Source organism: Lithobates pipiens, unplaced genomic scaffold, assembly GCF_037356315.1.
Source record: "Lithobates pipiens isolate NorthernLeopardFrog02 unplaced genomic scaffold, aLitPip1_a1.2 Scaffold_18, whole genome shotgun sequence".
Lineage (NCBI taxonomy): Eukaryota > Metazoa > Chordata > Amphibia > Anura > Ranidae > Lithobates > Lithobates pipiens.
This window is the reverse complement of record NW_027507758.1, coordinates 464,621,247-464,644,002: the sequence shown is the minus strand read 5'-3', so window position 1 is coordinate 464,644,002 and position 22,756 is coordinate 464,621,247. Positions and strand designations below refer to the sequence as shown.

General features: G+C 42.1%; 1 protein-coding gene across 3 annotated transcripts in view; it reads right to left on the bottom strand.

Annotated features, from left to right (window-relative positions):
- Positions 1-22,756, bottom strand: part of SLC25A36 (solute carrier family 25 member 36) — a 92,986-nt gene that overhangs the window by 47,344 nt on the left and 22,886 nt on the right. For 2 of the 3 annotated variants that reach the window (XM_077488278.1, XM_077488277.1), the window contains exon 2: positions 3,161-3,328. In XM_077488278.1, the coding sequence (XP_077344404.1) occupies positions 3,161-3,216 (56 nt within the window). In that variant the 5' untranslated portion in view covers positions 3,217-3,328. Of the gene's footprint in view, positions 1-3,160; positions 3,329-6,492; positions 6,637-22,756 lie in introns of those variants that run through there. The other variant, XM_077488279.1, reaches the window with a different exon arrangement.

Genomic DNA, 22,756 nt, shown 5'->3' with positions numbered 1-22,756 from the left:
CGATTTGGCAGCGGTGCTTCACGGGCGCATTTAACCTCTTCTTCGGCCGCTAGCTAGGATTATGACATAAAATGTTGCAACAACCGCTATTTTATTCCCTAGGATCTCTGCTAAAAAAATATATATACTTTTTGGGGGGGTCTAAGTGATTTTCTGGCAGAAAATACAGGACTTACTTGTAAGCAACAAGTGTCAGAAAAGATTTAGTCTGTAAATGGTTAAACTGAGAACTCTACACACTGAGATGAGTTCATTCATTGAAGTGTAAACATTGTATCTTTCTGTTCTTTTCTTGGCAGGCTGCCCAGAGAGGAGGAAAGTCGTTTCTATGACGACTCAGGCAACTTACATTGACTTCTATTACTTCCAAGTCCCGCTGTTCTAAATCAGCTTTTTATCAGCACAATCGGCCGATGCCGATTAATTAAAAAACGGAAAATATCGGCCGATATATCGGTCGACCGCTACACAGGAGTATGAAAATGTAAAGCGTGACATGTTAGATATCTATTTGCTGGAACTGGATGAGGCACAAGGCCACACATGTTAATTGCCACCATCCCTTGGTAATACATAAAATAAACCTCAAGAATATGAGATTTTGTACGCAATTGCCTACAAAATCCCATATTCTTGAGGTTTATTCTAGATAAATATTTGCTTGCCATAACACCAACTTGTATAGGTTTCCAAAAATGGGCATTCTATTTTGTTTGTGTTCACTAAAATTCATTAAAAGTGTATTGGTTTACTAGAAATCTGCTTTTTCAAAAACGGCTGCACAAATATTGAAAAAAATAAAATAAATTAAATTATTATTAAAGAATAATAAAATGTCTGAGTGCTCAAAGTAATTTTCTTGCAAAAAATGATGAAATGCTGATTTTTATATGTGAGAATTGACCTGGATTAGCCTGGGGATCAAGTGGCCAATTATTACTACTAAAACATTACAAGATTTTTCTTATATTTAAGTAAGTTTTGTAATGGTCTATCACACCACCCATAGTATACCTGCAATGCTTATTTTACCTTCTTGGACAACTGGCTTCTAATTAGAACTAGCTGGTCATTTTAGATAATTTTCTGACAACTAACCCAAAGCCTGTCCTGGACTTTAAAGCCAAGAAACATATCTGTTCAGATTCAGTACTGGAAGACACAATTTTTCTAATGGTATTTGAAAGAGGATCTGGGATCAGTGCCCTTTGTGACACTCCATCCACCCCCCCCCACCATGTGGTCAGTTTTTGCTAAGTGAAGGCACATAGCACCAGATCCTTGCCAGATGTACTAAACAATGTAATGTAAATATATTACACACATACCCAGTATCTCACAAAAGTGAGTACACTCCTCGCATTTTTGTAAATATTTTATTATATCTGTGACAACACTGAAGAAGTGACACTTTGCTACAATGTAAAAGTATTGAGTGTACAGCTTGTATACAATTCAAAATAACTCAACAAGCCATTAATGCGTAAACCGCTGGAAACAAAAGTGAGTACTCCAAGTGAAAATGTCCAAATTGGGCATAAAGTGTCAATATTTTGTGTGGCCACCATTAATTTTCCAGCACTGCCTTAACCCTCTTGGACAATGAGTTCACCAGAGCTTCACAGGTTGCCACTGGAGTCCTCTTCCACTCTTCCATGTCCTTCCATTCTTCTACCTTCTGTTTGAGGATGCCCCACAGATGCTCAATAGGGTTTAGGTCTGGAGATATGCTTGGCCAGTCCATCACCTTTACCCTCAGCTTCTTCAGCCAGGCAGTGGTCTTCTTGGAGGTGCGTTTGGGGTCGGTCTCATGTTCGAATGCTGCCTGCGGCCCAGTCTCCGCAGGGAGGGGGGGGGGGGATCATGCTCTACTTCAGTATGTCCTGGTACATGTTGGTATTCATGGTTCCCTCAATGAATTGTAGCTCCCCAGTGCTGGCAGCACTCATGCAGCCCCAGACCATGACACTCCCACCACCATGCTTGACTGTAGGCAAGACATACTTGTCTTTGTAATCCTCACCGGGATGTGGTCACAAACACTTGACACCATCTGAACCAAATAAATTTATCTTGGTCTCATCAGACCACAGGACATGGTTCCAGTAATGCATGTCCTTATTCTGCTTGTTCTTCTTCAGCAAACTATTTGTGGGCTTTCTTGTGCATCATCTTTAGAAGAGGATTCCTTCTGGGATGATGGCCATGCAGACTAATTTGATGCAGTGTGCAGCGTATGGTCTGGGCACTGACAGGCTGACCCCCCCCCCCCCCCCCCAACCTTTTTCAACTTCTGAATGCTGGAAGCACTCATATGTCTCTTTCCCAAAGACAACCTCTGGATATGATGCTGAGCACGTTCACTCAACTTCTTTCGTCGACCATGGCGAGGCCTGTTCTGAGTGGAACCTGACCTGTTAAATGGCTGTATGGTCTTGGCCACCGTGCTGCAGCTCAGTTTCAGGGTCTTGGCAAACTCTGCATAGCCTAGGCCATCTTTATGTAGCGCAATTCTTTTTTTCAGATCCTCAGTGAGTTATTTGCCATGAAGTGTCATGTTGAACTTCCAGTGACCAGCATGAGAGAGAGCGATAACACAAAATTTAACACACCTGCCCCCCCCCCCCCCCCCCCACAGACCTTATAACACTAACGAGTCACATGACACCAAGGAGGGAAAATTACTAATTGGGCCCAATTTGGACATTTTCACTTAGGGGTGTACTCACTTTTGTTTCCGGCGGTTTAGACATTAATGGCTGTGTTGAGTTATTTTGGAGGGAATAGCAAATTTACACTGTTATACAAGCTGTACACTCACTACTTTACATTGTAGCAAAGTGTCATTTCTTCAGTGTTGTCACATGAAAAGATATAATAAAATATTTACAAAAACAAACAAAAAAAAAAAAAAAAAAGAGGCGTGAGATACTGTTATATAGGGGAAAATGTAGGCATTTAATTTTTTTTATGAGATACTATTTTTTATAAATATATTATATATAGGCATACATAATATGGCTCTACATAGATGGGCTTTTGTTCGTGTCAGAACTGCTTTTCTCCCCAAAGCCTATTGACATAGAACCCCAAAGAATGTATGCAATATTATTGTCTATTTTTTTATTACAGTTCAAAAATATATTTTTATAGATCTTACTTTAGACAGTGCAGTGGTCCGGGTGACACCACTCTGTTAACACTGGCACCATTCATAGTGTTCAGCTGTACTTCAGAGATGTAAAGTGTGATCGAAGAGGAGGATTGGAGTCTGGTCTTTACAACTTCCAATGGACAGGTCAGTATGGCGCCTACAGTGCCCCCACATCTAGAACAAAGAAAAGAAAGCATTTATAGTTACTAGGGTCAAAAGAAATAAACCATCTCACAAGTTCTTGATTCATCACGCTACAGCTAGATGCAGACTGAAATATTTTTATGGATTAACAAGGCTAAACTATCTAAGACACCAGGGTATTTTATTATTAGGACAATACTAAGCATTTAAACATTCTATACCAACTATAGGCTATGCTACACTTTGTGCAACATGTAGCATGGGAGTTTAGCAATAACACACAGTGGCTTTACAGCCACTTTAATTCTTTGTGACAAGGATTCAACATTCCTCAGAGATGTTGGGCCATATTGACATGATCGCATCACGCAGTTGCTGTAGATTTGTCCGCTGCACATCCATGATGCAATTCTCCCATTCCATCACATCCCAAAGGTACTCTATTGGATTGAGATCTGGTGACTGCTGAGGCCATTGGAGTACAGTGAACTCGTTGTCATGTTTAAGAAACCAGTGGCGAGATTTAAGCTTTGTGACATGGTTCATTATCCTGCAGTAAGTAGACATCAGAAGATGGGTACACTGTAGTCAGCAACAATTCTCAAGTAGGCAGTGGCATTTAAACAATGCTCAATTGGTATTAAAGGGCCCAAAATGTGCCAAGAAAACACCCCCCCCCCCCCCCACACACACACACACACACACACACACACACACACACACACACCAGTAGCTTGAACCGTTGATACAAGACAGGATGGATCCATGTGTTCTTGTTGACCCTACCATCTGAATGTCACACCTGAAATTGGGCAACATTTTTCTGCTCTTCTATTGTCCAATTTTGGTGAGCCTGTGCGAATTTTAGCCTCAGTTTCTAGTTCTTAGCTGACAGGAGTGGCATGCGGTGTGGACTTCTGCTGCTGTAGCCCATCTGCTTCAAGGTTCAATGTGTTGTGTGTTCAGAGATTGTGTTCTGCATACTTTGGTTGTAATGAGTGGTTATTTGCATTACTGTTGCCCATCATCTGGAACCAGCCATGATAGAAAGGCAACAGTAACCCTCATTCCCCTCTGACATCAACAAGGCATTTTTGCCCACACAACTGCCACTCTGGATATTTTTTTTTTCTTTTTCAGACCCTAGAGATGGTTGTGTGTGAAAATCCCAGTAGATCAGCAGTTTTTGAAATGCTCAGACCAGTCCGTCTGGCACCAACAATGTTCAACGTCACTTGAATCCCCTTTCTTTCCCATTCTGTGATGCTTGGTTTGAACTTCAGAAAATCCTTTTCAGCACGTCTAGATGCCTAAAAGCATTAAGTTGCTGCCATGTGATTGGCTGATAAGAAATTTGTGTTACCAAGCAATAGAATTGTGTAAAAGTAAATAAAATTCTGCACTTGTCTCTAAAAAGGTGAATGCCGTATTTTCCAGCGTATAAGACGATCTTTTAAACCTAAATCACACAGCCAAAAAGCGGGGGTCGTCTTATACACCAGGTATCAAGCGGCCACAATGGATTTCAGCAGGCCGGGTGCTCGGTAATACTGTATACATACAATATGCATCGCTCAGCCAATCTCGGTGGGCGATGCACTCTGTTGATGAATACAGAGCCCAAGTCTGCTTGGATTGGAGCAACAACCTCTGCCAATCCGAGCAGGATACATTACAATGAGTCAGAGCGGTGCGGGTTGATGATGTCACAGCCTCTGCCAATCCAAGCAGGCTTTGTATCCTTCAACAGATTAGTAAAATACATTGCCTGCCGTGATTGGCTCAGCAGTGCACACTGTATTCTGCAGTCTACTTGGCGCTACTGTACTAACAGCATCATATACTGTGTGTACCTGGCGCTCTACATATTAAAGCATCCTGTACTGCACATCCAGCTCCAGATCTCCTCTAAAATACAGGAATGATTTATGGTGCTTTGGAGGAGAGGATTCATTGTTGCTGCCTACTAATTGTGGGATCTCTGGGACTTGTAGTTCCCCAGTTTCCTTTTTCTGATGTTAAGTCTGATTTTTTTTTTTTAAATGGTGTTGCCTCAGAAGGGGGGGGGGGGTAGTCTTATACAACGCGTATAGCCTAAAGCCTACGTTTTCACTGGAAAAATAGGGGGTCGTCTTATACACCGGCAAATACTAATATATATATATATATATATATATATATATATATATATATATATATATATACATACATATACACACATACACACACACACACACACACACACACATACATACATACATACACACTATAAATGCCGCAAACTTATAAGAAGAAATACTTAATCCAAACAATATTACTAAAACACAAAAAGTTGCACAAATACAAATAGTGAATGTGTCTATAAAAAACACCCTTTAAATAATTAATGTAATTTTTATAAACATTGTGATAACAATACAAAAAATTACCGCATTTATCGGCGTGTAACATGCACTTTTTCCCCCCTTAAAATCAGGGGAAATCGTGGGTGCGTGTTACACGCCGACCCCTCACCGATTGTGAGCAGAGGAGCGAGCGCTGCTGATATCTATGCATAGCCGAGTGTACTCGGCTATTTTTGCTCACAGTCACGCCCAGTCCCTGTGTTATGTCCATCATAGGGCGGGACTGGGTGTGACTGAACGGAACTAGCTGAGGATAGCCGAGCACACTCGGCTATGTATAGCTATCAGCAGCGCTCGATCCTCCGCTACGAGAGGAACCAAGATACACAGAGCCGGTCCTGTGTATCTTGGCGGCGTCATTTTCAAACTGCAGTGACACTGACATGTCACTGCAGTTTAACTGCAGCCTTGGCAAGGCTGCAAATGATACCAAGAAGGCTGCAAGGCTGCAAATGACACAGACAAACATGCAGATGGACACTGATAAGGCTGCAATAACTGAAGTGAGTCATATATGTTGCATGTGAAATGACAGTGAAAACTTCTGAAACCACACCAACCTACAGACAAAAACAGATAAAATCAACAATTCAACACACAAGTGCATATAAAAAAAATAAAAAATAAAAATAAAATAGATCTATCTATATGAAAAAAAAAAGTCCAGAACAGGGAGATGAAAACAGCTGGTGTGATCCTACAGACTGTGGCCATATCATATGCATCCTACACAGGTATTACACATTGATCCTTGCGGGGGACAAAACAAGCAGCCAGATGGCTTCTTACCAGATCCAGTGTACTCCCAATTACGGGAGTCGTTCTCGCAAAAGTGACTAAAGGATTCAGCTTCTGGTCTCCAGTAATCTGCATGCACACCTGCCTGTGTTTCCAGGGCCAGTGCTACCACTAGGCAACCGCCTAGGGGCACCCAGCCACTGGTTTCCCTCCACGCCTGCATGCTCTGCAGGCTGCAGCATGTAACCAACTCAGTCTCAGGCAGTTGCTCCGTCTGACTGGTAGTGTAATTGGAGGCGCAGTGCAGCACTGGAGCCAGTGCGAGAGCAAGCAGAGCTTATGCTTCCTGTATAGCGCCACCTCCTGTCACATGGGCAGGGCAAAGAGGGTGGTGACAGGGGTGGAGACAACGGGCTGTGGCAAAATTAAGTTTCGCCTAGGGTGTGAAAAATCTTTGAGCCAACCCTGGTTTCTCCTCAATCACAGGGCTGTTTTCCTGGATGGTGAGCCACAGGCCTCACAACTATTTCCATAGAGTTTTTCTTTTTGCTAAAACAAAGGAGGATTCTTTCATTTATCAGCTCAGAGGTTCCATTCAGGTTTTATAAAAAGGAGAAAAACAGAGGGGAACTCATATGCGGTAAATTCTTTAGGAGCTTATTCCAAACCATAAAAAAAAAAAAAAAAAAAAAAAAAAAACACTTTTCCAAGCACATTTAAAAAGGATAATTTAACGAAAAAAAAAAAAAAAATTATGTATTCACATTGCCTGCTGGCGTGTGGTGACGTCACAGACACCTCTCCTACCGACGAGTCTTTTCAATTTTTATATAGATTTTTTGAAATCTTACACATAAATAATTTTTTGATCACAATTTTTATAAAATTACATTAATTATTTCAAGGGTGTTTTCATACACACACGTTCACTATTTGTATTTGCGCAACTTTTTGTGTTTAGTAAGCAATAAAATCGGTGTACCTAATTAAATGGTTGGGGTGTGTGTGTGTGTGTGTGTTATTTTACCATTTTTTTTCCCTTAGTTTTCTTTTGAGAACTTTTTCGAGGCGATGTGCAGACTGTTTTGGAACTTTGGCCTAACACAAAGGCAGCGCTGTTCTAATTTAGATGGTGAAAACAGACTTGTATGAAGTTTTCATTTTCCTCCTACCAGTTCTACCAATGGGCTTCAAGAGGTGGATGTTGTGACAAAAGATCTCTATGGAGATTTTGGATTTGAAGCAACTATTTACCTATGTACCTTTCTCGGCTACAATATACAAGATGCTGTAGATCTTTTTTCCCCCCTTTTTACACTTGTAAATGGTTTCTGTCAAGATAAAAAAAAATAAAAAAAAAAATCTTACAATTTCAGTCATATGACTGACTGTTCTGTAAATATAACAGGGCCAGTGTTCTATGCCTATTGTGTGGATGCCCACCTAAGCAGGACGAGGGGGCCACCGAGGGGAACAGTAGAAGGGAATAGAACTGGAGCATCAAATGTACTCGAAAACTACAGTCCACATTGATTTTAGTGTGACAAGGCAGTACTGCACATTGCAAAGCTTTGAAGTTTCAGTATATGGTTTGTAAATCTGTGTGTTCTAAACATGCTCCTTACAGGCATAGGTTCAATTTTATTTGTGTGTGTGTGTGTGATGTGTATGTATATTTTATTTCATTAATTTTTTTATTTACTTTTTAAAAAGCGATTATGTGGCAAACCACGAACCAAGCATTTGGCTTGCGGTTGTGGCGCAACCCAGATGGAATAAATGAGCAAGTTTGGCAGTCCATGTTGACCCTACATGCTGCACTAAAATTCCAGTGACACAATGATGGCATCCCCCTCCAGCTGTATAGTAGATGGGGAGTGGCTTGTTTTACCTCCCCCCCCCCCCCCCCCACACACACACACACACACACACTCACTAGTGGTGTCAAGTTCTTGATGTGCAGATTGTGCTCTGTGTTGCCCCATTTAACAGGCGTGAGTGAGTGTAAAGTCCGGTTTTCTTTTTTCTTAATGCATTAAGATAAAAAGCCATCCGTGTGCTGCAACTCCCCCAGCCACCCTAATACTTACCCGAGCCCCATCTCTATCCAGCGTTATCCAGGAATGCTTTGGCTGTCCAGGACTCTCCCTCCCGATTGGTGGAGACACAGGAGTGCCATTGGCTGCAGCTGCTGTCAAAATTACCCAGTCAGAGAGAGGGGATGGGCCTGAACCTGGGCTCAGTGTCCGAATGGACAAAGGGAGCTGTGAATTGGCTCCGGTGCCACCCTTGCTGTGGCAGGCACTCAACAGGAGGGAGGGGCCAGGGTCACTAAAGTGGGATCCAAGAAGAGGAGGATCTGGGCTGCTCTGTGCTAAACCATTTCACAGAAAAGAAAAACAAGATTTTACAATACACTTTTTAAAGTGGCTGTAAACCCTTACAGACCACTTTTACCTACAGGTCAGCCTAGCTTGAGGCTTACCTGTAGGTGCAAGAAATATCTCCTAAACCTACACGGTTTAGGAGAAATTTGCAAAAGACAGGCACCGCTGTCTACGGCGCATGCGCCGAAGACAGCGGCGCGCAGGCGTACTGAGCATGCCGCTAATGGCGATCATGCCGTTAGTGGAGGCTCCCACCAGTCACATCGCTGGAGCCGCGATACCCAGAAGTCACTCCGGGATAGATGGCGGCATAAGAGGAGAACGAACGAGGGTCGCCTCTGGGGCTTTCATCTCAGGTAAGTTATTCATAATGAGCTAGTATGCTATGCAGGGTGTATTTTTTTGTTTGGCTTTACTTCCTCTAATTTTTTTTTTTCTGGAGCCTGATGTCATTTATTCCCTAATGAACTTCTCAGGCTAAAGTTTACATCTGTCCAGCGTCATTTTGGTCATCGGTTCAGGTGCAAGTTTCTTACTTGAATTTGCACCTGAACTGGACCCAAAATCATACAGGACCATTTTCAAAAACAGACTGTAGCCACCCCAGACATGTGTGAACCAGATTCATTGCAAGCCATGTTATGTGAATCGGATACGGTTCCAAACGCATTTGATTTGCATATATGTGAACTGAGCCTTAGGCCCCATTCATACCTGAGCATTTTGTAGCTTGAAGCCTAAAGCTACAAAACACTGGAGGGGGGGACCCCAATTATTCTCTATGGAGATGGTTCACATTTCCACTCCAAAATGCCTGAAGCTCAAACAAGTTCTGTTTTTTTTTTTTATTTAGGCAGATTTTTTGCTTTTTACATTGTGACCTTTTGACCTGTACAAAATCATTCACAGTCTGTATATGCGTGTTGCACAAGTAGTACAAGCTAAGCAGTGATGATTTTGTAATCAAATCCTGACCATTTAACCACTTAAGCCTCGGACCAATTGTCAGCCTAAGGACCAGAGGTCTTTTTACAATTTTGCACTGCGCTGCTTTAACTGGTAATTACGCGGTCATGCGATGTTGTATCCAAACAAAATTTGTGCCCTTTTCTTCCCACAAATAGAGCTTTCTTTTGTTGGTATTTGATTGCTTCTGCGATTTTTTTTTTTTTTTACAATTTAAAAAAGGAAAAAAAAAAAAAAAAAAAAAGATTTTCTACTTTTTGTTATAAGAAAAATCGAATAAACTAAAAATTTTAGTCATACATTTAGGCCAAAATGTATTCAGCCACATGTCTTTAGTTAAAAAAAAAAAAAAAAAAAAAAAACCTCAATAAGCGTATATTTATTGGTTTGCGCAAAAGTTAGCGTCTACAAGTACATTTTCTGGAATTTACACAGCTTTTAATTTATGACTGCCTATCTCATTTCTTGAGGTGCTAAAATGGCAGGGCAGTACAAGCCCCCCCAAATGACCCCCATGGAAATTGCTGAGGGGCATGTTGAGCCCATTGAATATTTTTTTTCGTTCTAAGTGATTGAATGACACAAAAAAAAAAAAAAGTTTACAAAAAGTTGTCACTAAATGATATATTGCTCACACATGCCATAGTTATATGTGGAATTGCACCCCAAAATATAATTGTGCTGCTTCTCCTGAGTACGGGGACTTTTTGGGAGCCTAGCCGCGTACGGGACCCCAAAAATCAAGCACTGCCTTCAGGATTTAAATATAAAACGCTACCCAAAAAAATGTTAGCGATCGCAGGGATCAGGCCCGACTCTGCGAACGCTGCAGTTATGTGTTTAGTGTTTTGTAAGTGCTGGGCTGATCCCGCTAACAATGCGTTTGTTTGGAACCCTAAACTGCTGGGGACGCTAGCATAGATCTGATCAGATATTGATCTGTTCAGATACTATACCACCACGGGAGGTGTATGCTTTGCGCGTGGGTGTTAGCGGCACTGCCTGGGGCGACGCAGACAATAAAAAACCTAATCGATAGCACCCGCCGGGTGATCAGGGGGGGGTTAAACCTTTATTGGGTAATAAATGGTAGGTGCCCTGAAGCTATAAAAAGCAAACTAACCAACCAGTCACCCGTAACGCTTATACGGTGATCACTGGTGAAAGGGTTCACTAGGGGCAATCAGGGAGTTCAAATTAGGTAGTATATGGGGGTTCCTGACGCTATATAAAAACCTGACAGGGAACCTAAATAACTAACTGGCTTACCAGCATCACCAGTGACACTTATACGGTGATCGCTGGTGAAAGGGTTAACTCTAGGGGCAATCAGGGGGTTAAAATCTTTATTAGGTAGTATATGGGGGTACCTAACGCTATAAAAACCTGGCAGTGAACAAAAAATAACTAGCTACCTAGCGGCACCAGTGACACTAATGCAGCGATCAGAAAAACTATCGCTTAGTGACACTGGCAAAAGGGGGTGAAAGTGTTAACCCTAGGGGCGATCAGGGGGTTAAACCTTTATTGGGGGGGGGGTAGGGGGCTACCCTGCACCTAACACTAACTGCCCTGACACTTTTTACTGTCACAACTGACACTAAATGCAGTGATCAGTAAATAAATGATCACTGCAATCAGTGACACTGTGATGGGGGGGGGGTTGGGTGATTTGTGTGCCTATGTGTACCTACGTGTCAGTGTAGTGATTGGTGCACTTACTATGTGTTCTCCTCGCAGTCTGGTCAAAAAGACCGCCCCGAGGAGAGTGACATCACTTCCTCCCTGCCTGTGTTTAGACTACACAGGCGGGGGAAGCTTCTCATTCGCCAGGAGCGATCGACAGGGGATGGCCAGAAACCAACGGCCATCCCCTCATCCCGGATCGCGTCTGAAGCGAAACGGACCGCCGCAGCCAGCGGGAGGGGGTCCAATCGGACCCTCCACCCACTGGAAGGCAAGCACGTACCGGTACATGCTTGTGCCTGTCGGTGCCATTGTGCCAACGTATATTTACATGCGGCGGTCCTTAAGTGGTTAAATGAGATTATGTCGAGCGTAGAATTATGCACAAAGTGCAGCATAGCCTTGAGTTGGTAAAGAATGTTAAATGCTTATAGAATACACCGGTGTCTTAAATAGCGTCACCTGGTTAATCCATAAAATATATTTCAGCAGCTTTTACTTTTCAGCACAGACGTCTCCTATGACATCTGTAGTACTGCATTGCCCATTTGTTATAGATCTTTTGGGACCAAGTCTAGACACAAAGGATTCCTTTCCATCCAAGTAGGCTTGCATTAAGTCATGTTTGATAAATGCAAATTCAAACTATAGTTAAAGGTTACTGCTGTCTCACTTGTTAGTAGGTGTGGTTAGCTTGCCTGCCACTAGATGACTTTCTATTATAGCATGGTAAAGGGAAAAAATATATAATTAGGTGTTAGCTTCCCCCGTTCAGAAAAGTCCCTCCATAGTGGGTGTACTTAGTGCACATATAAATGCCAGTGTGGAAGGAGCACAAGTAGATGGGCATTGGAGTGAGATACTCCAGAGCTTCTAAGATGTGGACTCTTGCGGACACTACATAATGGTCCCTTTGCAGTGCTAAAATCCCAGACAAAGTACATAACATGGTAGGAATTGCTATAGTCCTGTCTTCCCAAACCTTCTTTTGCAGGTCCTGCAGTGGCGTGTGCAAGTCCTTGGAGGCCTGCACAGAGTCCTCTGATGTGAGTAGTGGCAAAGCCTGGGAGGGAGTGTGAAATTTGCCAGTATGCCCAGCTGGGCAGAGCAGGATCTGTAAATTAGTGATGGAAGCTTAAAAAGGGATTGTAAAGTAAATGTTTTTTTTTTTTTAAAAACAAACATGTTATACTTATCTCCACTGTGCAGCTCCACCTGCTCTTCTGGGGTCCCTCGGCGGCCGTCTCTGCTTCCTCCCACAGATACTTCTCATGTTCATGCGAGCTCCCTTGCATGGCGAGAAGCACCTGCGGGCGTGCTCCCGTGATACAGCCTGCGGCTACAGCCGCTCGCTGTATCACATGGCCCCGCCCCGGGGTGCAGCGTCATTAGATGTGATTGACAGCAGCGTGAGGCAATGGCTGCGCTGCTTTCAATCCATCCACTCCAGCCAATCAGTGGCCAGGCTAAGTGGCGAAGAGGACGGCTGGGGCGAGCAAGCTTTCGAAGGGGTCAGGTAAGTAATACGGGGGGACTGGGGGCACCGGCAGTGTGAGATGTTTTTTCACCTTAATGCATAGAATGCATTAAGGTGAAAAAACATTTACCTTTACAACCCCTTTAATGCAGTAGGCTTAACTTTGTGGGGTGGTTGTGTGTGTGTTTTTTTTTTTTTCCCTCACTGGTAATTTTGGGGGACGAGTGACACCAATGCAGTGATCAGTGCTAAATAAAAAAACAAAAAAACAAACACCTGACAATGGTCTCATGGATCAGCAGTCAGACATAACTGTGCTGCCGACATCGCTGGGCTCCAGGACAGGCAAGTGTCCCATTATTAAAAAGTTCAGCAGTTGCAGTATTGTATATTCAATTTGGAGAGATTTCCTGTTGCATCTCCAGAACAAGAAGTCTCCCTAGCCAAGAGTCAGCCATCAATAAATACCCAGATAGTGAAGAAGAATCAAAACCCCTAGTTCTAGGTTTACAGCACATCATTTTCATATTAGAACATTAGCATTCCGCAAAAAAAAAAAAAATTATTTTTTGCTGCGAGTGCTGCCTGTCTGTTGACCATCTTTCTACAGCTTCTCTGCTCTTTAGATTTTTAGAACTATATAACCCAGGGCTTGACAAATTTGTTTAGGAGACAGCGAAAAAGTTAGGTGCCAGTTTTTTTTAAAAAGCCACTATACATCCAGATTTGCATGTTCGGGGCATCAGTAAATAAGAATTGCTCGTGCCTGATGCCAAGCAAATAAAGACCGAAGAAAAAAAAAAAACACACCACACACCCCCCACAACACACCTTTGTTATAAGATTTTGAAGATAAGTCATTTTTCCTCATTCACTGGTGTGTGCTGAGGAGGCTGCACGGATGGGGCGGCACTGGTGATTGATGATGGTTTGGCAAGACACTTTTGCATGTCTTGTGGAGAAGCACGAAGTAGCTGCAGCATCATGGTTTTATATGATATACTCTGTATACAGTTTTAAATGAGAGTTCTATGCATATTTAATGAATTGAATATGGTTTAAAACACGGTATAAGCACTATTTAGCGCTCTTTTTTTGCTCATATATAGTGAGTCAGAATGGAGACACATCAAAAGGAACAACAAGGAAGAAAGCATGATCTGTTAGTCCGGGGTGACTAAAAAGCTTTGATCAAACTCAAGTGCGAGGTCACACTCTGAGGGGAGCGCCTTTCTTATGGGGGAGCACTGAGGTGAATAGATACAAAGCACGGGTTTGAGAATTTGTGAACAAACAACAAGTTACAACTTTTCTGACATTTTCAAATTAAATATTTGACTGCACTCAAGCTTGGGATTTATATTACAAGAATACACATGAATGTATGATCTTGTATATTCACTTATGTTGGCACTCATTTGCACAGGAGAATTGATACAGCAAGTGGTTGTATACATATATTATCACTTGCGCAGCATTATTTGTTTTAAAATGACAAGGTGACACTCCCCATCCACAGCAGTGGTAAGGAACGGGCAACCGATCAAGCCCACAACCTCGTCTATCAAAATGGGAAGACTATGAGGTCGGAGGTGGGCAGGCAGCGAGAGAAAGCTGCACTCATCACTGCACCGCCCGCCAGAGAAGAGGGAAGGGCACTGGTTTGCAGAAAGGTGTGCGTTTCCCACTCCAGCAGGCCGCGGCCTCAATTTTGGCCAGCCTGACCCAAGTCGGTGCTCCTGCGATGCAGCTCAGGCACCAGGGCACAATTCCCCCCTCGTCATTGCAACCTGGGTTTTGTCAAGCCCAGATATAACCCACGATGCCTACCTGCAAGCTGTACTGACCCCGCCTCCTGAAACTCCCCCTTTCAGCACATCTGAGGCTCAGAAGGGAGGCTCTGAAATGTGACAGTAGTGCCAAAATTACAGGGCACAGTGAATAGGAGTCTCATACTTCAAAAGGAAATACATGTATAGGATTCTTCAAAAAGTAATTCCACAAACTTCAAGTTCGTTCAGATTCCGTAGGTTAGAAATTAATCAAATGTAAAATGCAATGAGAATAAGAAGATGTTGCAGGGGTTGTCACTGCTGATTCACAAGCCTGAAGCTTTGAAAATCACTACCTGGCCACACCTAGTCATGCCCACGTAACTAGCGCCAACATTGCCTCTACTGCCGACATCCTCCCACTGTGTGAGTTACTAGTATGGGGAGTATGCGAGACAAATTAAAAGGTTTGCCTGAGGCAGGAAAGATAAAGCAAATAAAAGTATGAGCACATAAAAAAAAAAAAAAAAAAAAATTTACACAGACTGTCGCCTGATTCCCCCCTCCCTGTGACAGCAGTACGGATAGACGTTACCTGTACTAGCTGTCACTTTTTGAATGGGGCACCACTCCAAAAAATAATAATAAATGCACCTTTACCTGACAAAAATTGTGCATTTATGTAATAAAAGTGAACGTAGGTTTTAAGCTTTGACAATAAAACCTAGAAGCTGATTGGCTACTAAGCACAGCTGCGCCAGATTCTGTGTGCACCAGTTTTAGCAAATCTCCCCCAATAGCATCCCAATCACAGGTAGTGTGCATTGGGGATGTTACAGCAATGTGAGTGTGCTACTTTTCACTAATAGTGGGACATGTGGGCTGCATACATATGCCTTCACCCATTCATGCCTATGGGTAGCTGTACACAGCTCCAGGGCATCCCAGGCACCAGAAAAATGTGTTGTGACAAAAAGAAAAAAATAAAAAAAAAAAAAATAAAAATATAACTGCTAGAAAGCACTTTTATAAAGCGTATATATGGGCAAACATTCTTCAGTTTCGGTGTGTACACACACACACACACACACTTTTACACTCTATACTCCATACTCACATTTATGCTGCAGCAGCTGTCCCATATCGACACCAAGACCTGAGCGATCACAAGGCTGCGGATTGCTCAGTTCACGGTCTGTCTGGAGCAGAACACTATTCACGCTGCTCCTCCAGTGCTCACTTGAGGGTTGGGCTGGAGAAGGGGCAGGCACAGCTGGCTTTAGATTTCAGCTGTGCACAGAGAGGCTGAGTAAGCAATCAGGCAACTGGGTGGAACCCGACAACACTGTTGGAATACTTCCAGAGCCTGGAGTGGCCCTGCCATGTCAGCTGACAACCCTCTATAAGCCAATTTTGGGTCAGGAGAGCAAAACCAAGTTCACTCCTGTGACTCACAAGCTTTGGCCACAAAATTTTCTCTCCTAGTTTATGCAGGGTTATTCAAAAAGATGGAGCAAATATCAAACGGTAAGGGATAGAAGCACATATCACTGGATAAAGAAAAGGTTTTAAAGATTTATGGTTCTTGAGGTTGTATGCACTCAACATGAACACAGTGGGGTTGATTTACTAAAGGCAAATCCGCTTTGCACTACAAGTGCACTTGTAAGTGCAGTCGCTGTAGATATGAGGGGAAGCTATGAAATCAGGAGAAGCTCTGCTGATTTTATCAATCATGTGCAAGCTAAAATGCTGTTTTTTTTTTTTTTTTTTTATTTCCCTTGCATGTCCTCCTCGGATCTACAACGTCTTTAAATCCAAGTGCACTCGTAGTGCCTTTAGTAAATAACCCCCACTGTGTTGCACGACAAACATCAAAAATGGGAGACCAATTCTTACCACACATGAATAAACTGGTTGTTGGTTATTGAATTTACAGCTTCAACAATCCAATGTCTCAGATCTTAAAAAGCAGCAGGCATAGGTAGAACACCCCCTCTTTTATGTACCACTACAGATATAAAGCTTGGGGGGGGGGGGGGGGGGTAAGGTCTGGTCACCTGGCAGGCCACAGACAATGAACAAGATCTTACTGTTCACCTCTTCCAATTCATCGTTCCGGAATGGTGTAGCTCAGAAAGTGCTAGACCAACTGGAAGTGAGGTGGGCCAAGATCTTGCATGAGAACAAAGTCATTCAAATCTTCTTGATATTGGGCAAACAACCGGTTTCATATGCAGACAGTTTAGAACATGCCATACTGCTGTTTGAGGAATTCCAAGTTCAACCCTTGCCCGTGTTGTGGATTTAGTAGGGGTCCGTTTGAACGCTCCGCAGATACGCTCAACATTTTCATGTGACATGCGAGGACGACCAGTGCTTTTCTGTTTGCATATGCAACCATCTTGAATAAAAAAAATTTATGCCACTTGTAAATTTGTTTATGATGCGGCAGCTGTTTGTTGAACTGACAGCAGAATTTACAATGCACTTGCACTTCACAAATTGCAGCACATAACAACAAAAACAACGTCTGTGGCATCACCATTTTCCTATAAATAAGAAAAGGCACCGCTGTATGGCACTGAGAGGAACTTCTAGGTGGGCCTTTATCTTTGAACTTTCCCCTATCCATTGAAGTGCAGAATGGGATTCTATCCCTTACAGTTTGTTTGAAATAAAAATGTTACATCCCTCCATCTTTTTTGAATAACCCTGTATTATGAGGCTTGTGGATCGCCCAATAGCTGGATCTGGTACTGGTTTAGACTGTTATACAAGAGCCTTTAGTTGTAATTTAAATCAGGGTGGTGCAGAAAGTTTAGTTTGTCCTTTTTTTTTTCTCTCCCCAGCAATTTGGCAAGACACTACACGCACTTGGCAGGCCATACACAAACTAGCACATGGCCATTAACAAGCAGCAATGGGCACACAAAAGGATTTTAAATGGGCATGGTGTCCAGATTGACTCTTCTAACTATGTTAATGTTCAGAGTTGCTACACACAATAAGAGGGGAAACAGGGCAACATGCACCAATTAGGAGACAAACAAGCTTTTTGTTACCGTAAAGCGTACTTGGCAGTAAGAACTAATGTGATGAGGAAAGAAAAGAAGAAAAAGTATAATCCCTGCCTGAACAAGTGACCAAGGCCTAGGGTTCAAAGGCAATTATAATGCTTCATTAACTGGTTTACTGATGTCCATGTCAGTGTTTAGAGCACTCCTAGACATCTTAGGGTTTGTTCTGAGTAAAGGCAATAAGCTAGACCTATGTGATTTTACTGTTCACCATCAGGCTGCATTCACACCTGAGATTTTGTATTCAAGCAGCAAGACACACATTTTTTAGAGGTCAAATGATCACCAATGTAAAAAGAAAAACACCTGTAATCTGCCTAAAAAGAAGCTCCAGGCGTTTTGGAGTGGAGATGTGAACCATCTCCATAGAGAATAATGTTTTTTTTTTTCCCTTCCACAGTTTTGTAGCTTCAAGCTACAACACACTCAGGTGTGAATGGGGCCTCCTAGCAAGAAAAAAAAAATGATAAAAACCAACACACAGTTTAACTGGGGATAAAGATCTCATTCAATCTATACATGGATGTCATGAAGACACTCAGCATTTTGCTGCAGCACATTTTGTTTTTATATGACATTTTGTTTTAACATGGGTGAAGTGATATATGAATGGTAATTCTCAAAAATGAAGGCATCCTGTGTCTTTTCATGTTTTTAGCACATCTACATCATGGAAAACCTTACTTTTCCATTGGCTGGTCACAGCTCGTTCTAGCGGATTCTTCACAAGAATATATAAAAAGAACACAATTGTTTTGGCTGTCAGCAAGGCTCATAGATTATAAAATGTGATTAAGAACTACACTATATTTGATGATTACTTTTAATATTAAAAACAAAAATTCACCCATCCAGCCATAGCTCCGTGCTTTATTTTGCTGGGAAAAAGTGGAAACACTTCCCTAGAATTTCTGCCCGTGGCCATCTTACTTCCTGCAATCCATCTGCCCTTAGCTCAGGCCTGCAGGCAGGAGGGTATGCTTAGCTGAGAAAACCCCTCCTTCCCACCTGAAGACTCCTAAGATGTACAATATCATTTGTTTAGATCTGGAAACCAAGAAGTAAAAAATAAATATATAAAAACTATAAGCACCGATACCCTTTGCTGCTGTTGGCTTGTAGTTCTCAATGGTAGTTCACCTATTCTTCCCGTCAGTGAGAAACTGCCTGACCATTTTTCAATACACAGCCTGCGGCGCAAATTGTGCAGTCATTCTGACCATGCGATGTTCTTGCAACCGTAAACGAGATGTTTTTACACGTGTGGGGGGGGTTCTAATCAGAATGAATGGCAGCCTTGTGAGTTCTCACAGCAGCGTGTAGTCACCGTGTGGTTGCGGGTATCACTACGATTCCTGCACCCACACAGATGTGAACCGAGCCTTAGGGTCCATTCATGCTACTGTGCTGTGGTAATGCATGTACAACAATAGTATGCAATACGTGACAACAACAAAAAAACAAAACAAACAAACACACACACACACACACACACACACACACACCGGTGCGGTACAGTGCCCTTCATTTTGAATAGTATGACAACACACACTGCCAACGGACACAGTCTGCCGTGCAGCAAGAAATGCTACATGCACCTTTTTGTTGGTACATTAAGCAGCCTATTCAAAATGAATGGATTGCTGTAATGCAATGCATGTGTGCTAATGCAGCACAAGAGTATAAATGGGCCCTAATGCGGAATAAAAGTAAAATAAAAATGAAAATTGAAAAGAGGTTTCATGAGTCTCCACTGTTCTTCCTTCAGACAACAGTGAATTTTGCTGAGAAGTAAATATAAAATGATCTCAATGCAATCTCAAGCATCTCTTTGTATACTGAAGACATCATTAAAACCATTTAAATAAATACATGAATTCGTCTCCAGGTTATGCCCCAAGAACAGAAGATGAAATGGGAGGATACATTTTTAACTAGGACAGCTTCATACTATATAGGCCAGAATAAACACGGTACACTGCAGAACTCACTAGGCCCAAGCCAAGCCCTTTACAATAAGACAGCTTTTACTTTCCCAGTACTCTATACAACAATAAAGACCTACACTAAAAGCAGCAACCCCTCACTAGTCCACGAGACTTATGGGAGCTGCCTTTGTTTTTGAAAGTGCAGGGCTGTAAGCCTAATGCATTGATTTCTTTACCTGGAAAAAAGCTGTATTTACTCAGTGCAGCTTATAACGTCCAAGTGAAAGTTATAAAACTAACATGTACAAAAAAAAAAAATAAAAACACACACAGAAACAAAAACACACACACACACACACACACACACTTTAGTTGGAAAAAAGGATTACCCTATTGTGTCAGAATTTTGTAGAACCACCTTTTGCTTTAAAATTACAGCCTTTAGTCTGTTGGGATTTGTCTCTACTAAATATTCACATCTAGACTTTGCGATATTTGCGAGCGCCAACAGATTACATACAGCGAGAATCTCCTGTTTACCCAGCAGCCTCTGTAACACAAAGTCCTGCCTCCTATGATAGACAGAAGACTGGTCCAATGCCGACCCAGGAGAGAGGGCTACTTATTATGGAGGCGCTGAGTAAACAGGAGGAGATTTTCACTGTATGTCTCTTCCGAGGCAGTCAAAATTGAAGCATCACTGTATAACACACTATTTCCACCCGATTTTCAGGGTGAAAACGTGTGCGTTATACGATAATTCAATTATAGTCTCATCTGAACAGAACACCTTTTTCATGCAACCTAAGAATCTTAAAGGTGCGTTTTGGCAAAGCTCATTTGTGACTACAAGGGGCCTTTCTTTAATGGCTTATTTCTTGCAACCCACCCATCCCAGGTACATTTGTGGAGCATATGTGATATTATCATACAATGACCACACTTTGACATAAATTCCGGCAACTACTTCAAAGTTGCTATAGGCCTCTTGGTAGCCTCCCTGACCAGTTTCCTCTTGGCTCTCCTTTATCCAGTTTGGAGCAACATCCTAATCCAGGGTGTGCCTGTTGTACCAAATACCATCCACTTCTTAATAATAGACTTCACTGTGCTTCTAGGCATTGAGAAATCCTTTGACATTTTGAATCCATCCCCTGACTCGTGCCTGTCCACAACTTTATCCCGGAGATCTTTTGATAGCACCTTGCCACCTATAGTTAAATGTTTGCTTCAGTTGCACTACCAGGGACTGAAATGCTCCAGGAAAGCTGGTTTCATGCCAATCAAAATGACCACAGCTGAAAGTCAAATAACTTTGTGTGCCATTGACAAGGTGATTAGCTATACCCGATTGAGTTTACAAGTCATTTTTGATCTTGTTTTTTTAAAACTTTTCTGACATGGTGTTACAGCTTTTACTTGGATGTTATAAGTTGTACTGGATAAAACAAAGCAAAAAGTAACAAATGCGATTTTTTTTAATTTATTTTTTTATTGCCACTGTATCTATCTATAAACTGCTGATGTCAATGTACCTTGATGCACATCTCAATATATGGATATGTACTTGGAGTGTTTCAATAGAAATTGCATCAGGGAAAAAAAATAAAAAATACATTAGGTGTGAAAAGGCACAACGTACTTCAACACAAAAATGTAGTACATGTTCCTTTTTTATGTGGTGCATCACATAGTAATGCACACAATGCTTTGTGGTGTTATGCATGGCACTGCAGCCCAATTGTGTTGGGGGTGGCATCCAAAATAAATGGCACTACAACATACATAAAAGTGCTCTACAGCAACCTGCATGTGTGAAAGGGTTGTAATTATGAACAGTTCACTTTAGTTTTGGTCAGACCAACTGCAAGTTTAAAGTGAACCAATGCCCAGACTATGCATGCTAAAGTATTTATATAGTCTGAACAGTTAGACCTACATCATCATTAGCTGTAATCAGCATGGATTCATGAAGAATTGTTCTTGCCAAACCAATCTATTAACCTTCTATGAGGAGGTGAGTTGCCATCTAGATAAAGGAAGGCCCATAGACGTGGTGTATATGGATTTTGCAAAAGCTGTTTGCAAAGTTCCCCATAAACGTTTACTGTACAAAGTAAGATCCATTGGCATGGACCATAGGGTGAGTACATGGATTGAAAACTGGCTAAAAGGGCGAGTTCAGAGGGTGGAGATAAATGGGAAGTACTCAGAATGGTCAGGGGTGGAAAGTGGGATCCCCCAGGGTTCTGTGCTGGGACCAATCCTATTTAATTTTATTCTTAAACGACTTGGAGGATGGGCTAAACAGCTCAATCTCTGTATTTGCGGACAATACTAAAGCTAAACAGGCAATAACTTCTCCGCAAGATGTGGAAACCTTGCAAAAAGATCTGAACAAAATTAATGGGTGGGCAACTACATGGCAAATGAGGTGTAAAGTAGAAAAATGTAAAATAATGCATTTGGGTGGTAAAAATATGAACGCAATCTATACATGGGGGGGAGGGGGGGGGCTAGGCTGGAAAAAGACCTGAGGGTCCTAGTAGATGATAGCAGCAGCTTGGCATTGCTGAGCCTAACGAAGCAAACAATACTGGCATGCATTAACTCAAGAGACAAAGTGATAATTCTCCCACTCTGCAAGACTCTGGTCCGGCCGCACCTGGAGTATGCTGTTCAGTTCTGGGCCCCAGTCCTCAAAGGATTTACTGGAAATGGAGCGAGTCCAGAGAAGGGCCACAAAGCCAATAAAAAAAATAAAAAAAAAAAGGGAAGAAGAAGGACTGGAGGATATTAGTTATGAGGAAAGGTTACGAGCACTGAACTTATCTCTTGAAGAAGAGATGTTTGAGAGGGTATATAATTTTAAATTTACAAATATCACACCGGTGACCCCACAATAGGGATAAAACTTTTCAGTGGAAGAGAGAGTTTAATAAGACACACAGCCACTCATTAAGATTAGAAGAAAAGAGGTCTAACTTTAAACTGCGTAGAGGGTTCTTTACTGTAAGAG